This window comes from Monodelphis domestica, chromosome 2 (genome assembly GCF_027887165.1).
Source record: "Monodelphis domestica isolate mMonDom1 chromosome 2, mMonDom1.pri, whole genome shotgun sequence".
Taxonomy (NCBI): Eukaryota; Metazoa; Chordata; class Mammalia; order Didelphimorphia; family Didelphidae; genus Monodelphis; species Monodelphis domestica.
Genome location: NC_077228.1, coordinates 21,622,998 through 21,641,866, shown reverse-complemented (window position 1 = coordinate 21,641,866; position 18,869 = coordinate 21,622,998). Strand labels below are relative to the sequence as shown.

The 18,869-nt window shown below is 38.6% G+C and overlaps 1 protein-coding gene across 1 annotated transcript in view; it reads left to right on the top strand.

Moving 5' to 3' along the window:
• The window catches only part of PRKAA2 (protein kinase AMP-activated catalytic subunit alpha 2), an 80,021-nt gene that overhangs the window by 35,795 nt on the left and 25,357 nt on the right, over positions 1-18,869 (top strand). Inside the window, exons 3-6 of the mRNA XM_001365214.4 lie at positions 10,081-10,174; positions 11,018-11,162; positions 16,199-16,286; positions 18,450-18,674. Of these exons, the coding sequence (XP_001365251.1) occupies positions 10,081-10,174; positions 11,018-11,162; positions 16,199-16,286; positions 18,450-18,674 (552 nt within the window). The remainder of the gene's footprint in view (positions 1-10,080; positions 10,175-11,017; positions 11,163-16,198; positions 16,287-18,449; positions 18,675-18,869) is intronic.

Genomic DNA, 18,869 nt, shown 5'->3' with positions numbered 1-18,869 from the left:
TTTTTATTTTATTAGTATAGTAAGTTGATTTTGGGTTTTAATGTAGTTTTGGTTTTCTGTATTAGCAGTAGGATAAGGTCTTAGCATAGTAAAAAAATTCATTTGAATTGTTCAGATAGGATTTGTAAAATGAAGTTTGCATGAGTTTTGCATATTTATTTTAGATAGACTTGAGTTTTTTATAAAACATGTTAGTTTTTGTAACTGTATTTTATTGTTTCAAAGGTTTTTTGAAAGTTTGCATTTTTGTATTTTGCATTTTGAATTTCTATAATTCTATGTTTTACACTTGCATTTGTGATCTGTTTTCATTGATTATTTGTTTTCATTGACATTTTTTTCTTTCATTTATATCCCTAGTACAGGTCAGCATAGATAAAGTGTAGCAATAAGAATAGGATAAGATAAGTGTAAGATTTAGACTTTTTTAAGGAAATAAAATAATAATAAGGTTAGGTATAGCTTTAGAATTATATAGAATAGCAAGCATATGGGAGAGATTTTTTTACCTCTTCATATACTTGAAGGGAGGGAAATTATAAGGATGATATTAGAAAATAAGTATTGTTTTATTAGTTTAGAGATAAGAAGTAGAGTGGCTGGTTTGAGAAAGAATTAGAGTTTGAAGCAGAGCTGAGAGAGCAAGTCAATTTCAAGTGTTGACAGTTATAACCATTTTTCTGTGTCAGTTACTCACTCTGGCAGTTGGTTGTTGGTCTCTGGCAGTTGGCAGAGACACACACTCTGAGGCTCTCTCAGGGCTGGAGGAGGTAACATCTTTGCCTCTCTGTCTGAGGGAAAGACCCGAAGAAGCTCAGTATTTTATTTTTACAACTTGGGAAACACTATTAACTTTCTATTTCTGTCCTCATAAATTGGGTTTATTTGGGTGGATTTAGAATCCCTTAGAATTAGAAATCCTTGTTATCCTTATATATTTCAAGCAATATTTTATTTTTTATAGTAAGAGTCTCTTTAGTGTCCTTGTACTTGTCCCTGAAGGGAAATTCACATTTGGGCTTCACTTCATCACTGAAGATACTTTTGATTACATCTATCAAAAGTATCTGAACAGTTTTCAACCTGTTTTGGCATTGTTTTCCCATCTATTTTTATATCTTGCCAATATTATTTTTACAGCTCCAAAGCAGGAAAGCAGTAAGGACTAGCAATGGGGGTTAAGTAACTTGCCCAGAGCCACATAGCTAGGAAGCAGAGCCACCTAGCTGCCCCAAGCATCATCTTTGGGATGACATATTAAGTATTTGTCCTGAGCCTGACACTACCTTGCATTTAACAACTAACTTGGTATTTATTGATATAAAGTGTCCCAGAAGTCTTAGTTTAGTTTAAAGCTACGGAAACTTAAAACTACACCAATAATCGGTCAATAAATATTTATTTAGCACCTACTATGTGCCAGGCACTCTGCTAAATTCTGGGGATACAAAAAGAAGCAAAAGATAATCTCTGTCCTTTAGGAGTTTACAGTCTAAGAGGGAGTCAACATAGAAACATGCAAACAAGCTATACCCAGAATAAGTGGGGAACATTTGACAGAGAGAGAAGACACTGTCCTTAAGAGGGCTTGAGGGATTGCAGAGGCTGGAATTCCTGCTGGGGCCTGAAGGAAGCCAGGGAGGTCTGTACTTGGAGGGAGGTAGGAGAGCATTCCAGGCAGAGGGGACAGCCCAAGAGAATGCCCTGAGCTGAGGCATGGAGAACAGTCAGGAGGCCAGTGTCACTGGATTCAAGAGGGGGACAAAGGTGTAAGAAGCCTGAAGAGATAGGAGGGGGCCAGCCTCTAAGAAGCTTTGCATGGCAGGCAGGATTTTGTATTCCATCCTGGAAGCAATAATTAGTTTCTGAGTACGAGAGTGGATGTGCTTTATGAACAGTGTTGTGCTTAATCCCTTTGGTGGCTGAAGGGAGGCTGGCCTAGAGTTGGGACAGACCCAAGGGCGGCAGAGCCCCCAGCAGCTCCTGCTCCAGGCCAGCTGTGAAGCGATGAGGGCCTGTGCCAGGGTGGGCCAGGGTTAGAGGAGAGATGTTGCAGAGGTACATTTGACAAGCCTTGGCACCATATTGGAAATGAGGGGAGGTGAGAGAGAGAGAACAGCCTAGGATGACTGCAAGGTGATGAGCCTCAGGGATTGGGGGATGATATTGCTCCTACAACGATAGGGAAGATGGGGGTAAAGAGGAAGGACTTGGGGAGAAATCATGAGATTCTGAGACTTGACTGCAGCGTCCAGATAGAGTCTGCTCAGGGTGGAGGGCCAAAGGCAGCAGTGTTCTCACCTGCCTGGCCTGAGGTGGGAAGCAGGGTCCTCTTTGTTATTTCCTGGTCATGGCATGCCATTTCCCACCTCTATTCCTTTACATGTACTCTCACCTGCTCAGGCATGGACTGTTCTTCTTCCTTGTTCTGCCTCGTGTAATCATAAGGTTTCTTCCAGACTCCCCTCTGTTCAAAGACTGATTCGTAGAAGAAATGTTTCCTGGTCTCTTCCCTCTTCCCTCTCGCCATTCTCTCAGAACTCTGTGTGCACTCATATTATTTGTTTTGCTTTCACTTATCTTCACATGGGTTGTTTCTACCACAGAGACTGGAAGCTGGTTTATTTATTTAATTATCATTATTTATTTATTGATTTAATTTTTTTAAGCCCTTCCCCTCCATCCCAGTGAACTTGACTTTTGGAACCTTTCTAGATCTGACTCCTATGACCAGGCAATTCAATAATCCTTTTTCTGGCACATAGCATAGAGCCTGGCCCAAGAAGGCTTTTTAGGTCAATTGATCGACTTTGAAAGCCTCATAACTCTCCCTAAAGATTTGCAGAGCTGTCACGTGTATGTGAGGGGACTTGTTCTTCTTGGCCTAGAGAGCTGAAAGAGGAACAGTGAGTCAAAGTTATAGAGCACATTTAGGATTAATGGAAAAAAGCTGCCCAGCAATTAGGACTGTTCAGAAGTGGGACACACAGAGCATCCCTGGAATTGGGGTTTTAGGTAAAATTTGGTTGTTCATTTGTCAGGTAAATTTAAGAAGGAATTCTTATTCGTGTCTGGGTTGAACTAGTTACCCTGAGATTTGACCTTTTGTAATATAACACTGTACATTATCATTATCCAAGTTAGTAACTCAATACCCCCAGCCTGTAAAGGCTCTTTTGTGGAATGGAACAATTGCTTCCCCCAGTGCCTGGCCCAGTGCTCTATCCAGAGTAGGGGGCTTAAGATGATTTTTTTCTTTTGTTTTTGAACTTGATTGTGTGGTCTTTCTAGAACTCCTTGCTTCCCTCTATTCAGTTTCCTGTTTGGGTGAGCCAAGGGTGCCCCTTGCCAGTCTAGGGCTGCTGCAGTGGCTGGAGAAACCTTCTCTGTTTTGCTTCACTCATCTGCCTCAGTTATGCAAAACAGTGTTCAAAAACAGAGCAGACTCTTGGAATGGCTCCCAACTGGTCTGCCTGCCTCCAGGCTCATTCTTTACCCTGTCATCTTCTACACAGCTGCCAAAGAGATTTCTTTGAAAATTTCTCCAGCCCAGACCTTGCCCATTGGAAAGGTGAACAATATATAAGTCTGGCCTCAAAAACCTACTAACAAACAGGGTGAAGTGACTTGCCCATGATCTCACAGGGGGTAGAGCACAGAGCCAGGAGTCAAGAAGACTCTTTTTTCTGAGTTCAAATCTGGTTTGAGTTACTACCTGTGTGACCCTGGTCAAGTCATTTCATAATTTCATTCAGTTTCCTTATCTATAAAATGAGTTGAAGAAGGAAATGGCAATATCATTTAAGCATCTTTGCTAAGATAATCCCAGATGTTGTCAGCAAATCAGACACAGCTGAAATGACTGAACAATAGTATATCAGTTAGACAAGTGAAATCACATATAACATATTTCCAGATTAGCCATATTGCCAAAAAGAAGCAAAAAACAAAATGAAAAAATTCAACTTCAATTTGCACTCAGAGTTTATCACTTCTCTATGGAGATGGAGAGCATTTTGTCTCGGGGGTCCTTTGGAATTGTCTTGGATCTCAGAGGAGCCAAGTCTTTCAAGGCTTTTAACTTCGATCAGTGTTATGTTATTGCTGTTTTGTGTACAATATTCTCATTCAATTCACAACATGATTTTATTTTTTTTAATTAATATAATTTATTTACAAGTATCTAAGGCTTTCTCCTCCCTCCCCTCATCATAGAAGGTGCCATCCAGCAAACAGATGTATGTATATTAAAATGATGTCTTTCATGTTTCCATTTTTCAATTCATTCTCTGGAGATAACATTCACAAGTTATTCTTCAACTATTTAATTTGTATGTGTTTATAATGTTCTCTTGGTTCCAGTCATTTCATGTTCATTATCCCATGTAGTTCTTTCCAAGTTTTGTTTTGTTTTTCTTTAATTAGCCTGCTCATCATTTATGGCACAGAATTATTCCATCACAATTATATACTTCCGTTTGTTTAGTCATTCACCAATAGATGGACTCACAGTGATTTTCTTTTTTTTCTTTTAATTTAAACATTATTTTATTTGGTCAATTTCAAACATTATTCATTGAATACAAAAATCATTTTCTTTTCCTCCCTCCCCTTCCGCCACCCCTCCCATAGCCGATGATAGCCGATGCGTAATTCCACTGGGTATCACATGTGTCCTTGTTCCGAACCCATTTCCATGTTGTTGGTATTTGCGCTAGGATGTTCATTTAGAGTCTCCATCCCCAATCATGTCCCCTTGGTCCCTGTATTTGAAGCAGTTGCCTTTCTTTGGTGTTTTTGTTCCCACAGTTTGTCCTCTGCTTGTGGATAGTGTTTTTTCTCGTAGATCCCTGCAGGTTGTTCAGGATCACTGCATTGACACTAATGGAGAAGTCCATTATGTTCGATTGTACCACAGTGTATCAGTTTCTGTGTACAATGTTTTCCTTGTTCTGCTCTTCTCACTCTGCATCACTTGCTGGAAGCTGTTCCAGAGTGATTTTCTTTAAGCACAGTTCTGACTATGTTACTTTCCTACTCAATGAACTTCCATAGTTTCCAGTTTAGGATAACATAGGAACTTTGTGTGACTTTAAAGCCTTTCCCACTTCAGCTTCACTCTCTCCCCAGTGTCGTACTTTCTTCCTCACTCATTGGCCTAGCCAAATTGGTTTTCTCTTTGTTTCATACACCCATCAGTGCATCTCTTGTCTTCAAGCCCTTTCCCTGGCCATTGCCCATGCCTGGAGAGTGCTCCTTGTTCACTTGTCTTGAAGAATTTGGTGCCCTCAACATTTTTCTCTGCACTTTTTCTTCCATGAGGGCTTTCTTGTCCCCTTGGTCCTGTTCCCTCCTGCTGACTTCCTATAGCACCTCCCCTCCCCCCCCCCATTGCACTCCTAGGCCTCTTCTTTCTCTATATCTATGCCTTGGTGATCTCACTAATCATCAGGGGTTCCCTCACCTTCATATAAACAAAGCCATTTCAGTTAGCATCATAAGACTCAAAATCTCCCCAAAAAACAGTCCAAAAACTAGTGCTCGCTCACATCTTACTGATTTTGCTTTAAAATTTTCTCTCTTCAGGGAATGATTTTGAATCCATTCCCTTAGTATTAGCTTGGATTTAAAATCATTTATTATTAAGAATTTTTACACAGAGATGTTATGGGCCATACTTAGAGTTGCTCAGAAAGTCACTGGCTTTGATATTTTAAAGCTGTTGACTCTTGGGCCTGAATTTAAGCACAAGAACAAACCTGCTGGTCCAGCCTCTAATCATCTGTACAATGTCTGAGAGAGAGAACAGAATCTTGGGTTTGTTTTGTTTTGTATACACTTCTGCTCACTATAAAGAATGGCTTCCCTGTTACAGAATGATCCTCTATAATTACCAGGAAAAACCTGAACGCTAAGAGGGCTGCCACACATTGCATGCTTTCTTTATAGATGTGATTTGAGGAAATCTTTTGAGCACAGAATAAAAGAGAACCACAAACATACAAAAACATGTAGGATTTAAAGGGGACCCCCACAGCTGGGATGGATCTGGTCACAGGGTTTTTTTTAAACCACTTACCTTGTGTCTTAGAAATGATACTGAGTATTGGTTCCAAGGCAGAAGAGCAGTAAAGGCTAAGCAAATGGGATTAAGTGCCTTGCCTAGGGTCACACAGCTAGGATGTGTCTGAGGTAAGATTTGAATCCGGATCTCCCATCTCTAGGTCTGATGCTCTATTCACTGAGTTGACTAGCTGTTCCTGGTCATAGGTTTTATCTAAGAAAGTGGGAAAGTCACAGCCCTCCTTAGAAAAATGACTCTAGCTGTGGTGTATCAGATGGCTCGAAGAGGGAAGATACACCTGGAGATAAGCAAGCCAGTTAGGAGGCTGTGTTGTAGTTACTGGAGGATGAGCTAGGAGAGCAGCATTGGGAATAGGGTCATTTTTTCCAGGGATGTTACAAAAGAAGACTCATCAATACTTTGTGACTGATGGGGTGTGACAGAGAAGTGAGGAATTGTAAGGATTGGATGATTTGGAGAAAGGTCAGGGAATCACAGAATTTCAAAGTTACAAAAGGATCTCAGTGACCGTCTGGATCAAGTTGCATCAGCATTGAACTTAGGAAGAAGCTGTCATGAAGAGAACAATACATTTTATCTTAGACATTTTGTGAATGAAGGGCTAGAAAGTTGTCAAGGTAGAAATGTCTAACAGTTCACTGGACATTCAGAACTGAAGGTTTGTGAGACAGTTCAGGGCTGGAGACAGGGATTTGGAAGGCATATGCTTTAGAGGGAAGGAGACAGAAGACATAGAGGGGAAGAAGGAATTCTAGTCACTGTACCACCTAATTGAAATGGGGGAAAAGAGAAATTTCCTAGAGAAAAAGTCAACCTCTAAGAAAACAAGGTCATGTTCCAATCAGTAAAAATCACTAAAATAAAACCTTTCAAAAGCTCAGAATCTCAGATTTGTAAAGCATTTAAGAGAACCATCTGTTCCATCACATGCAGGGGCAGTAATCCATCCAGAACATCTTCCAAAAATGGCTAGCCAGCCTTTCACTAAAAATGAACTAGTGAGCAGGAACCCTGGACCTCCCAAAGCAGCCCATCTCACTCCTAGAGAGCTCTCATTGTTTATCAGTCTTTGGCTGCCTCTTAGGACCTCCATTCCTGATTGCTGAAATCTTTCCTGAGAGGCCCAACTGGTGGTGTTCTCCGTTTCCCATGTTCTTCCATTTACTTCTCTGTATAAATGTTGGGTTTCCCTAAGCAGGCTCTGAGGTCCTTGAGGGATAGGATTTGTTTGTGTTCTGTATCTCAGCTGCAGCCCCAGAGGGCTTTCCATGGGAGTGTGCTGACTGTGGTTCAATTTCTTCTTCCATATGAATATTCTTCAGCTTCCTAAAAGGTAGCTGCCATGTCCCTGATTCCCCAAGTATTCTCTTTTCCAGGCTCAACACTCCTAGTTCCTTCAACCAGTACTTATCTGGAATGGCATCAAGGCTTAAATTAGATCCAGCCCAATCTTCTGTGCTAATGATCATTAATGAGGACCTTCAGGCACTTGCAAGCTTCCTTGTTTATTTTGCAAAACTGTTTAAAAGTCCTTTATTTTTACTATGCTCAGTAGGATATAATATGAACAATCTAACTAGTCGAGGTTTTGCAAGTGCTTATAAAGAATTTAGGAAAAGAGAAAGCCCAATTAAAGAATTTGGCAACAATTACAAAGTCACTGTGAAGAATGGTTTTTTTTTTTTTTGCTGGCTACAATTGTAGAGCTATTTAAATACTATTCATATAGTTATCTATAGTGAAATATTAAACATTTTTTTATGATGCTCTGTAGTTTGAAGAAGAGTGGTAGTAGTTGTAGTTGTGATGTAGTAGTGGAAGTAGTAGTTAGTAGTCAGTAGTAGTAATAGTAGTAGTAATCATGGCTAGCATTTCAAATATAATATTATTTTATCCTTATTTAACAACCTGGTAGATAGGACACTTACTATCCCCATTTTACAGATGAGGAAATTGAGACAGGAGGGAATCTTGTGCTGGTACTTTTTTCCTCCTTTCTCATTCTGGCTTTTTGTTTAGTTCTGAGGTAGAAGAATTGACTGGCTGTAGTTTCACCTTGGATTTCTCAATCATTATTTGGTCTGATATCAACTTTATGGTTTTTGCTCGAGTTGGTAGGTGAGACCTGGGGAATCTGCCTCTCACTCAGGCAGGCGTCTTACACTGAAGTGGCCTTAAACAACTATCCCTCTCATTTCCCACAGGCACCCCGACCTCATCTCTTCTAGCCTCCAAATCATCCTGTCCACGGTCCTCTTCATCAGAGGACCTTGGCTCCTACTTTGCTGAGAAGACAATTGCCTTTCCCAGTTAGCTCCCTGGCCTTCCCTGCCCTACCATGTCAAGATCCTTGCTATCACCTTCCCTTCCTCATTTATTCTAGTTTCTGGTGAAAAGATAGTCATTCTTCTTGTCAAGACAAATGCCTCCACTTATATGGCTGTTCCCTCTCTTTCAGTGAGTGGGTTGCCTCCACAGTCATTCTGTTGCTCTAATTGTCAGTCTTTGCCTTTCTTCTGGCTGCTTCTCACCTGCCTACAAACATGCCCAGGATGAAAAATTAAGAAAAAAAATTCCTACAAGGAGACAATAACAATACCATATCCGGAAAAGAATTCATTTTGACCAAGGATTCATACTAGGAATGCAAGGATTATTCAGCGTTAGGAAAAAAGTTTATCTATTCAATTATATTAACAAGAAACATAACCGAAGCTACATAATTCAATGGGTGCTGATCAAAGCCTTTGACCAAATACAACACTCATGTTAAAAAATCCCCAAATGAAAAGCATAGGATTCTTCTTTAATGCTACTAAGAGCATATATTTAAAACCCAAAGTTATCATTGTTTGCAATGAAAAAGCATTAAAAGCATGCCTAATACACACCAGGGTGGAGCAGGCTGCTCTCTTATTCCCACCATTATTTGACATGATTCCAGAAATGCCAGTGAAAACAGTATGTAGAAAGAATAAAATTAAAGGTAGAAACATTTAGAAATTTATTTTATTTTTTATTTTATTTTTTAAACCCTTACCTTCTGCCTTAGAATCAATACTATGTATTGGTTTTTAAGACAGAAGAGAGTTAAGGGCTAGGCAATGAGGGGTTAAGTGACTTGCCCAGGGTCACACATCTGGGAGATGTCAGGTCAGATGTGAATCTAGGATCTCTTGTCTGTAGGCCTGGCTCTCTATGCACTGACTACCAGCTGCCCTCTTAAAAACACTTTTTAAAGTGTAAAGAGTACCATACTTTGAGCCAGAAGGCACGAGCTTGTATCCCAAACCTCGTAATATACGGTCTTGCCTACTGAAACGAGCCAAACTGAAGCTCTTGGCCTTCTTTTTTCTCATCTATAAAAAGGAAGTAATGGTAATATGTAAGAACTCCATCTCTTGTACCATTGGCATGATGAAAATATTCTGTGAATGAATAAAGTGCTTTGTGAATCATTGAAAACCAAAGACGTGAATTGTGCTTAAAAAATGTCTAGGGTAACAGTGCTGTCTTTTAGGAGCAAGTCCCTATATTTTTTGAAATGACGTGAAGGCCCTTAGGTTTGGGTGGGTGTGTTTTTTAGAGACTAATTAAAAGAGAAATTGTTTTTGAAGGGTTCTTGTGGGGTTAGTGGAAGGTATAATCTAAGATAGAATGACGATATATTTTTTTTAAACCCTTACCTTCCGTCTTGGAGTCAATACTGTGTATTGGCTCCAAGGCAGAAGAATGGTAAGGGCTAGGCCATGGGGGTCAAGTGACTTGCCCAGGGTCACACAGCTGGGAAGTGTCTGAGGCCAGATTTGAACCTAGGACCTCCCATCTCTAGGCCTGGCTCTTAATACACTGAGCTACCCAGCTGACCCCAGAATGATGATATTTTTGATTGTCTTCAGATATTTTTGTTACAGTACTAGAAAAGGTTGTTGATATTTAAAGTCATTTTTATGCAAATGATTTTTTTCTAAATTCTCTCCATTTTTCTCTAAAAGATACCAAGTCATCAGCACCCCAACTGACTTTTTTATGGTAATGGAATACGTATCTGGTGGTGAATTATTTGACTACATCTGTAAACATGGACGGGTGAGTGACATGATATTCTGTCCATTAGGCCAAAGGAGACAAAGATGTTCGTGAATTGTTTTGTTTTATTTTTTTAAAAGCATTCTTGTAATGTTTTGGGGTTTTAAATTTTAGCTGGAAGGCCTTAAATATCAAAAAATAATTGAAATAAAATAATGTTCTTTTTATGCATTGTACTTAGAAAATTAGGGTTGCCTCTATGGTTGTCCCTAAGCAAACATGCTGAATTTTACACATAGAGAAACTACTACTTGGATGGGGCTCTCTCTCCCCCACTCTCTGTCTCTCTCTCTGTGTCTCTGTGTCTCTCTCTCTGTCTCTGTCTCTCTCTCCCTCTCCTCTCTCTGTCTCTCTCTCTCCCTCTGTCTCTCTCTGTCTCTCTGTCTCTCTCTGTCTCTCTCTGTCTCTCTCTCTCTCTCTCTTCCCCCCCTTCTCTCCCTCTTTTTGCAAAGTTTAAAAGACATATATTTATGAAATAAAGCAGAAATTCTGTTGATATTTTTCAGCAGGAAATTTCGTATCATAGGAGGCACTACTAAATATTCTTTTGAACACCCATAATTGGACACAACTGCCTAGGTTAGTGTACCTTTTCAGATCAGACTCTTTCATGTAGTTCCCAGCATCTTCTAGGCACTTAAGGAATGAGAATCACTTCTGCATCAGGATAGAGCAGTCAGTCTTTATGTTTTGTTAATAGAAAGCTTTTTTTGTCTTTTTTTTTTAAAGACCAAGATTATGATGAATTCTATTTAACAGAAGATGCATTCTGAAGTCACAGCTCTCTTGGTGAGTGAATAAATATTCAATGTATCTTAATGTCATTTCTTTTGTGCCTGACAGGTCGAAGAGATAGAGGCCAGGAGGCTCTTTCAGCAGATTCTTTCTGCTGTGGATTATTGTCACAGACATATGGTTGTTCACAGAGACCTGAAACCCGAGAATGTGCTGCTAGATGCCCACATGAATGCCAAGATTGCTGACTTTGGTACGTGACTCCTACAGGATGCCAGGAATGTGAAAAGCGGCTGCTGATATTTGGGGGAGTGGGCCAATGTAGTGACAATATCTCCTCCCCACTACACCCCCGCCAAGGAGCTTGGCAAGCTTTGGGGGCCTGTGATGTAGGGGGCTTTGTTTAGCAGAATCTTCTGAAACGTATATTCTGTACTCCCTGACACACAAGATTAGTGACATTTTATCTAGAGAACATAAAATAACAGTGATGTTGAATAGAAGGACACTTAAAAAAAGGATTAGAAATCAACTAGAGAATTCATAGCTTAGTCTCCTAGAACTAACTGATGGGTCAAAAATAAATCCCAGATCAATAGTTTAATTAAATGGTAAAGACAATAATAAATCTAAGTAAGACAATTTAAGGGCTGTACCTGATGTGGTTCTTAGGGAAAATTTTATGTCTCTAAATGCTTTTATATCAAAAAAGAGATGGAACAGATCAATGAATTGGGCATACGAGAAAAAATATTGGAAAACAAATTCATGAGGAGCACTCTAGTAAATACCAAATTTAAAAGATGAAGAAGAGATTAACAAAATTGAAAACAACCCATCAAATTAATAAATAAAATTAGAAGTTTTGGAAAAAATGTTTGATCAAAAAGAAGAAGAAAATTAAATTATTGGCCATCAAAAGTAAAAAGAATCCATAAAGTAAATAAAAATGGATATCATTAGAAAATATTTTGTTCAACACATATTCCCAACATATATTTCTAGAAGATGGACAACATAATTAGAGTAAATGTATATTTACAAAAATACAAAATACCTCAAAAAACAAAACAATAAATAGAGTATTTATATAACTCACTTTTGGAGGAAGAAATTAAAGAAGCCATAAATAAACTTTCAAAGGGAAAAATTCCAAGACCATATGGATTTAGAAATGAATTCTATCAAACAGAGAGTAATTTCATTATTACAAGAACTGTTTGCAATGTGTAGAATATCAATATACTTATATGTCTGTTCTGTCAAAAGAAGGAATCCTAATATGTTTCTTCTCCAACCCTGACATAGTCTTGGTACTAAATCAGGGAGAGTTAAAGCAGAAAAGGAAAACTTGACCAATATCATTAATGAACATTAATGTAAACATTTAGAGTAAAATATTAGCAAGGAGGCTAAAACAACATATCATAAGGATTATGCACTAAGAATAATTTAGATTTGTACCAAGAATTTAGGATTTTCTTAACATTAGAAAAATTAAAAACTTTAATTAACTGTATTAGTCATGGACTGAACAAAAATCATGTGATCATATTAATAAATATACAAAAAACTATTGACAAAATAAAATATTCATCTCTTTTGGAAAAGGGATACTCATCAATTGGGGAATGGCTGAACAAGTTGTGGTATACAATTATGATGGAATAGTATTGTTTGATAAGAAATGATGAATAGGAAAATTTCAGAAAGACCTGGAAAGATTTACATGAACTTTAGCATAGTGAAATGAGCAGAACCAGGAGAATATTATACACAGTATTGGCAATATTGGATGATAATCAGCCTTGTATGACAGCTTTTCTGAGCAGTACAGTGACCTTAGACAGTTCTGAAAGGCTCATGATGAAAAAAGCCATCCACCTCTAGAAAAAGAATTATTGGAACTGAATGAAGATTAAAGCATGCTTTTTAAAAAAAAACAACAACTATTTTTGCTTCATTTTTTTGGCCTGTTTTCTTTTAGAACATTACTAATATGGGGGGAAAAGGTAAGTAAATGATTTTTAGATGAAAATAAACTAGGAAACCTGAGAATAAATGACCCTTTTTTCAAAATGATAAATAGTATATATCTAAAACCAAGAGCTACCATTAAAGCTGAAAATTAAAGTCCTTTCCAATAAAACCAGAGATCAATGAAGGATGTGCATTGTCACCATGTAGTGCTAAAATGCTGGGAATAGTAATAAGAAAAGGAAAAAAAAAACTTGAGGACATAGGAGAGGTGAAATAGAAGCAAAATGATCACTTCGTAGATAAAAAAGAATTCTATGGAATTGACAAAAAAATGGGAATGGGTGACTCAGTGGATTGAGAGTCAGGCCTAGAGATGGGAGGTCCTGGGTTCAAATGTGGCCTCAGACCCTTCCCAGCTTTGTGACCTTGGGCAAGTCACTTGACCCCCATTTTCAGGACACAAAATAAATCCATACAAATCATTAGCATTTTTATATAATACCAATAATTCCCAACACACAGAGACATTAAAACTACAGAATACATTAATGAAAGAATGTATAAAATATTTAGGAGTCTATCAAAATATACCCTCAAACCCCCTAAAAATATATAAAATCAACTACAAATCACTGTTTAGAAAAATATAAATGATTAAATAATTGCAAAAAATTAATTACTTATGGATTGGATGAGTTTGTAGAATAAAAATTACAATTCTAAAAATTTAATTTACTTATTCAATTTCAAAGCAGTCAAACTACCAAAGACTTGGTTTAGAGAATTAGAAAAAATAAATACAAAATAGACAACAACAACAAGAAGACATAGAATCTTATGGGAAATAATGAAAAGAAATGGAGAAGAAAAGGACCATTCAGTGTCAGATCTCCCGCTATATTCAAAACAATTTGCTGCTGGTTAAAATCAAGAGAGTTCAGTCATTGGAACAATTTAAGTATACAACATATAAAAACCAAACAAACAAATAGAAAATATGTCTAGGACTTATTATCTGATGAATGGCTACTGAGATAAAGAATCAGTACTTGATAAAAACTATTGGAAAAGGGGCAGCTGGGTGACTCAGTGGATTGAGAGTCAGGCCTAGAGATGGGAGGTCCTGGGTTCAAATCTGGCCTCAGACACTTCCCAGCTGTGTGATCCTGGGCAAGTCACTTGACCCCCATTGCCTAGCCCTTACCACTCTTCTGCCTTGGAGCCAATACACAGTATTGATTCCAAGATGGAAGGTAAGGGTTTAAAAAAAAAACTATTGGAAAAACTGGAGGACATATGGAAGGAATTAGATTTAGACTGACACCTCACATCTTATACCTAACTTCCAAATGTATATATGACCCAAATATAAAAGGTCATACCATAAATAAATTAGTGCCAGCCACTAGGATAAGTGCTTAACAAATATTATCTCATTTAGTTAGTACATTAACCTGGAGGTAGATGTTATCATTATCCCCATTTTATAATTGTGGAAACTGAGGCAGACAGGTCATGACATGGCTAGGATTACATAGCTAGGAAGTAAATGAAGTCAGATTTGAATTTTTTTTTATTTAAAAAAAATCTTCACCGTCCATCTTAGAATCAGTACTATGTATTGATTCTGAGGCAGAAGAATGGTAAGGACTAGGTATTAGGGGTTAAGTGGCCTGCCCAGGGTCACACAGCTAGGAAGTATCTGAGGGTCGATTTGGTCCCAGGACCTCCCATCTCTAGGCTTGGCTCTCAATCCACCTAACTGCCCTTGAACCTAGTTTTTCTAACTCCAGATCCTGCACTCTAGCCATTGTGCTACCTAGCTGCAATTTTTTTAGGAACAAAAGATTAGAAACTAAAGAGATGGCTACTAATTGAAGAATGTTGAATAAGTTGTGGCATATGAATGAGAAGGAACACTTGTGCTATAAGAAACAGAGAAATAGATGATTTTAGAGACATGAAAAAACATTTATCTGAACTGATACAGAGGGAAGTGAGCAGAGCCAGATCAGTTTATAGTGTAATGTCTTTATTAGGAAAATGAACAATTCTGAGGACTTTGAGAAACTGATGAAGAATCAAATGAGGTGATCTCAGGGAATAGATTCTATGGTAAAAACAATATGGTAAAGGCAGATTTGAAAGCTGTAAGAATTCTGTTCAGCACAGTGCCGCTACATGATTCCAGTGGACTGGTAAGGAAACATGGCACCTGCCTTCTTTCAGAGAGCTCATAGATTTTAGGGGACAGAATGAGACATTTTGTATACAGCTAATGATGGAATTTGTTTTGCTTGACTTGGCTTATTTATGACAAAGAATTTCTTTTTTTTCCCAATGGCTGGGAGGTTGGAGAATGAGAAAACAGATTTCTCTTCATTGGGAAACTATAGAAGCAAGGAGGAATTTACAGGAGAGAAATGCCATATGTGCTTTCAAATGTGGTTTCTGTATTGTTAATTTTACTTAATTGCTTCGCTTTGTTTCAAGGGGCCTGTCAAGGACCAAGAGTATCTATGCATGTTTGTAATGTAAAATCAATAAATCTAGAATTAAAAAAATGGATCAAGATCATCAACTTCCTTTTTTTTTTTCAAATGATAAGATTGAAGTCCTGACATGGGAAGCAACTTTTCTAGAATTTATCAAAGCCAGGGTCTTTTGGAAGGTTAAAAAAATGTTTTTTTGAAACCCTTCCCTTCTGTCTTAGAATCAATAGCATGTATTGGTTCCAAGGCAGAAGAGCAGTGACTTGCCCAGGGTCATACAGCTAGGAAGTGTCTGAGGTCAGATTTGAACCAAGGATCTCCTATCTCCAGGTCTGACTCTTAATCTATTCGGCCACTCAGCTGCCCCCTAAATTTTTTTTTTCTTTGATAAGTCCCTGGAATACATTTTCCTTCCTTAAACTGCCAAAATAAGTCAACTCCCATGCAGCAGTGTTTACTTAAATTATTCTCATGATATTTGGGAAATAACTTATTTGAAATCACTTTATTATAAAAAATGAACCAATATTCAAAGCTCCATAGGCTTCAAAATTTGATTTGTCTTTTAATAAGGTTTTGTTTTTCTTCCTTCCATGACTTCAAGCAATATTAATAAATGACTACTTCTGCTTGAAAATGTCCATAACCATTTCCTTTTCACATAGTTCTTCATAATATGTACATATGCATTTTCAAAAATAGGATGAATGACACGTGGAAAGGCAGTAGATTCGTGATAGATTTAAGGCTTCTGTTGATGTTGATATTTAAACATTACAATTATTTAGCACTAGGTAAATCATATTTTTATTTTCAGGTTTATCAAATATGATGTCAGATGGTGAATTTCTGAGAACAAGCTGTGGGTCTCCAAATTATGCAGCACCCGAAGTCATCTCAGGCAGGTAATACATCAGTGAAGGTTCTGTTTTCCAAATATTCTCTCTTCATTTGAGAGAACTTAGTATGTAACTGTGTGATTCCACACGGAGTTATATAGAAAAAATTCTGAGAGGTCAGATTGGGCTGCAATACTTAACATAAAAGTGGCTTGGGCTATCCCAGAGTCTCCCACTGGAAGATGGGTAACCAATTTTTAAGGTTGTAGTTAGAGATTCTTTTTAGAGATGAGCTGGACCAGCTGAGATTATAGGAACTTTTGTAAATGTGAATTGTTTTTGGACATCATTTCCCAGTATCCTACTATTTGCCAGGCGCTGGCCAAAGTGTTGGAGATTTGGCAAGTCAGTGGGCAGTACTGTAGCTTTTGTTGTAGAAAGAACTTAGTGAAATTTATGGGCTTAACTACCTTTTATTATTATTATATATATATATATTATATATATTATATATATATATGAATTTAACCAATATCAATTAAGATGGGCACTTTGAGATGCTCAGTAGAGCTGAGAGGGTTGTAAAAAACTTCAACTCTGCTGTGCACAGCTGGCTTTCCTTTTAAAGCATATGACAAATGCCACCTTTTACTTTCAGCCCATGCTGCTGCTTTCTCAACTTCTTTGTGACACTGCTCTTTGTTCTGTGTTGGTGTAAAAGTGGTTTTTAATTATTTAAGTATGACTGTCTCTAGGCAAAAAGCAGAGTTCTTATTGAAAGTTGGAATAAATCATTTGAGAGTAGAAAATAGTAGCTCCTCATGGGAACAAAGCTTGTAGATTGGGTAAGAAGGCAAACACACCCTAAATAATTGTAATTTTTTTTTAAACCCTGACCTTCCATCTTAGAGTCAATAGCATGTATTGGTTCCAAGACAGAAGAGTAGTAGGGGCTAGACAGTGGGGGCTAAGCGAGTGACTTGCCGAGGAAGTGTCTGAAGCTAGATTTGGACCCAGGACCTCCATCTCTAGACCTGGGTTCTATCCAAAGGTCCACTTAGCTTCCCTGATTGTAGTTTTAATAGTTAGCCCTAGTAGCTACTGAAAACAATGAGTAATAATAAGATGTATTCAGGATGAAGGAAGTGAGCTTCTTCATTTCCTCAACAAAATCATAGCTTGTTCGAGGTGGGCAAAATCTTAGAGACAGAGCTATCATTTTATTGCTTTAAAAATTACTTCCAAAAAAGTCTATTTTCTTTCTTTTGATCCCCCTCCCCAGAAATTGCTTTTAAGCAAGAACCCCTTGTAACAAATATGGATAGTCAAGCAAAATAAATTCCACATTAGTCATGTCCGGTAGTCTTGTCTCCTCCTGCCTCTTGGGAAGGTGGGCAGCATGCTTTATCATCACATTCTTTCAGTTGTAGTTGATCATTGTGTTAATCAGAGTTCTTAGATCTTTCAAAGCTGCTTGTCTTTACAGTGGTGTTATTGTGTATAGTGATGTCCTAGTCCTACTCGATTCCCTCTGCATCCGTTCTTACAAGCCTTCCTAGGTTTCTCTGAAACCAGTCATTTCTCTATTTCTTACCAAGCAATAGCTTTCCGTTATATCCATATTTGCATAATTTGTTCAGCCATTTCTCAATCGATGGGTCCCCATTTGCGTTCTAGGTCTTTGTCACTAAAAAAAGAGCTGTTGTGAAGATGAATGTACACATTTGTATCCTCTCTCCCCTTTTGGATCTCGGGGCACAGGCTTCCTAGTAGTTCAGCTGAGTAAAAGGGTATGCAGAGATCAGTCCTTTTTGAAGAATTCCCGGTTTATTGTTGAAATAAGCCTCGAGTCAAAGGGAACTTTTAAGCATTTACTCACAATGCTCTTCCCTCTCTGCTGTCTGTCAAAGACTGCGACCGTGAATCCCGAAGGACGTCTGCCTACGTTCCCCTTCCTGGCATTTGGATGTATCCACTTTTCTTTGAAACAGGCCACGGCTTGGAGGTTATTTTGTTGCGCAGCCCTTTTCATTGTAGCATCGCTTGATGTAGGGAAATGAATTCGATGAGCTTTCCTTGGTGGGATAGAATGTTGACAAGGAGGGTGCACTGAAGAGGGTTGGAATCAACACTGGGATGTGTGCTATTGTTTCATGTTTGTTCCTGGGGCCCAACAAGCAGACGCCCCGCGCCACGCCACTCTCAGGGTTCCCGTCGTGTCTCGTTCAGGTTGTACGCGGGGCCCGAGGTGGACATCTGGAGCTGCGGAGTGATCCTGTACGCCCTCCTCTGCGGCACGCTGCCCTTCGACGACGAGCACGTCCCGACCTTATTCAAGAAAATCCGCGGAGGAGTTTTTTACATCCCGGAGTATCTGAACCGTTCTGTGGCTACTCTCCTCATGCACATGTTGCAGGTGGACCCCCTGAAACGAGCAACCATCAAAGACATAAGGTAAGTGTTGTGGCTTTTCCCTTGTCCCTTTCAGTCCAGGAGCTGCTCTGAAGAGGGTTTCGCATTCCTGCTCACTGCCGTCTCAGCGACACAGGTGGGCAGAGGGTTCAGATTTCAGCTTTATTTCGAGAAATGAAGGTCCAAAGATATTTGCTGAATGGGAACCCTTTAAATAGCTCCTGGTGGGCTTGCTGT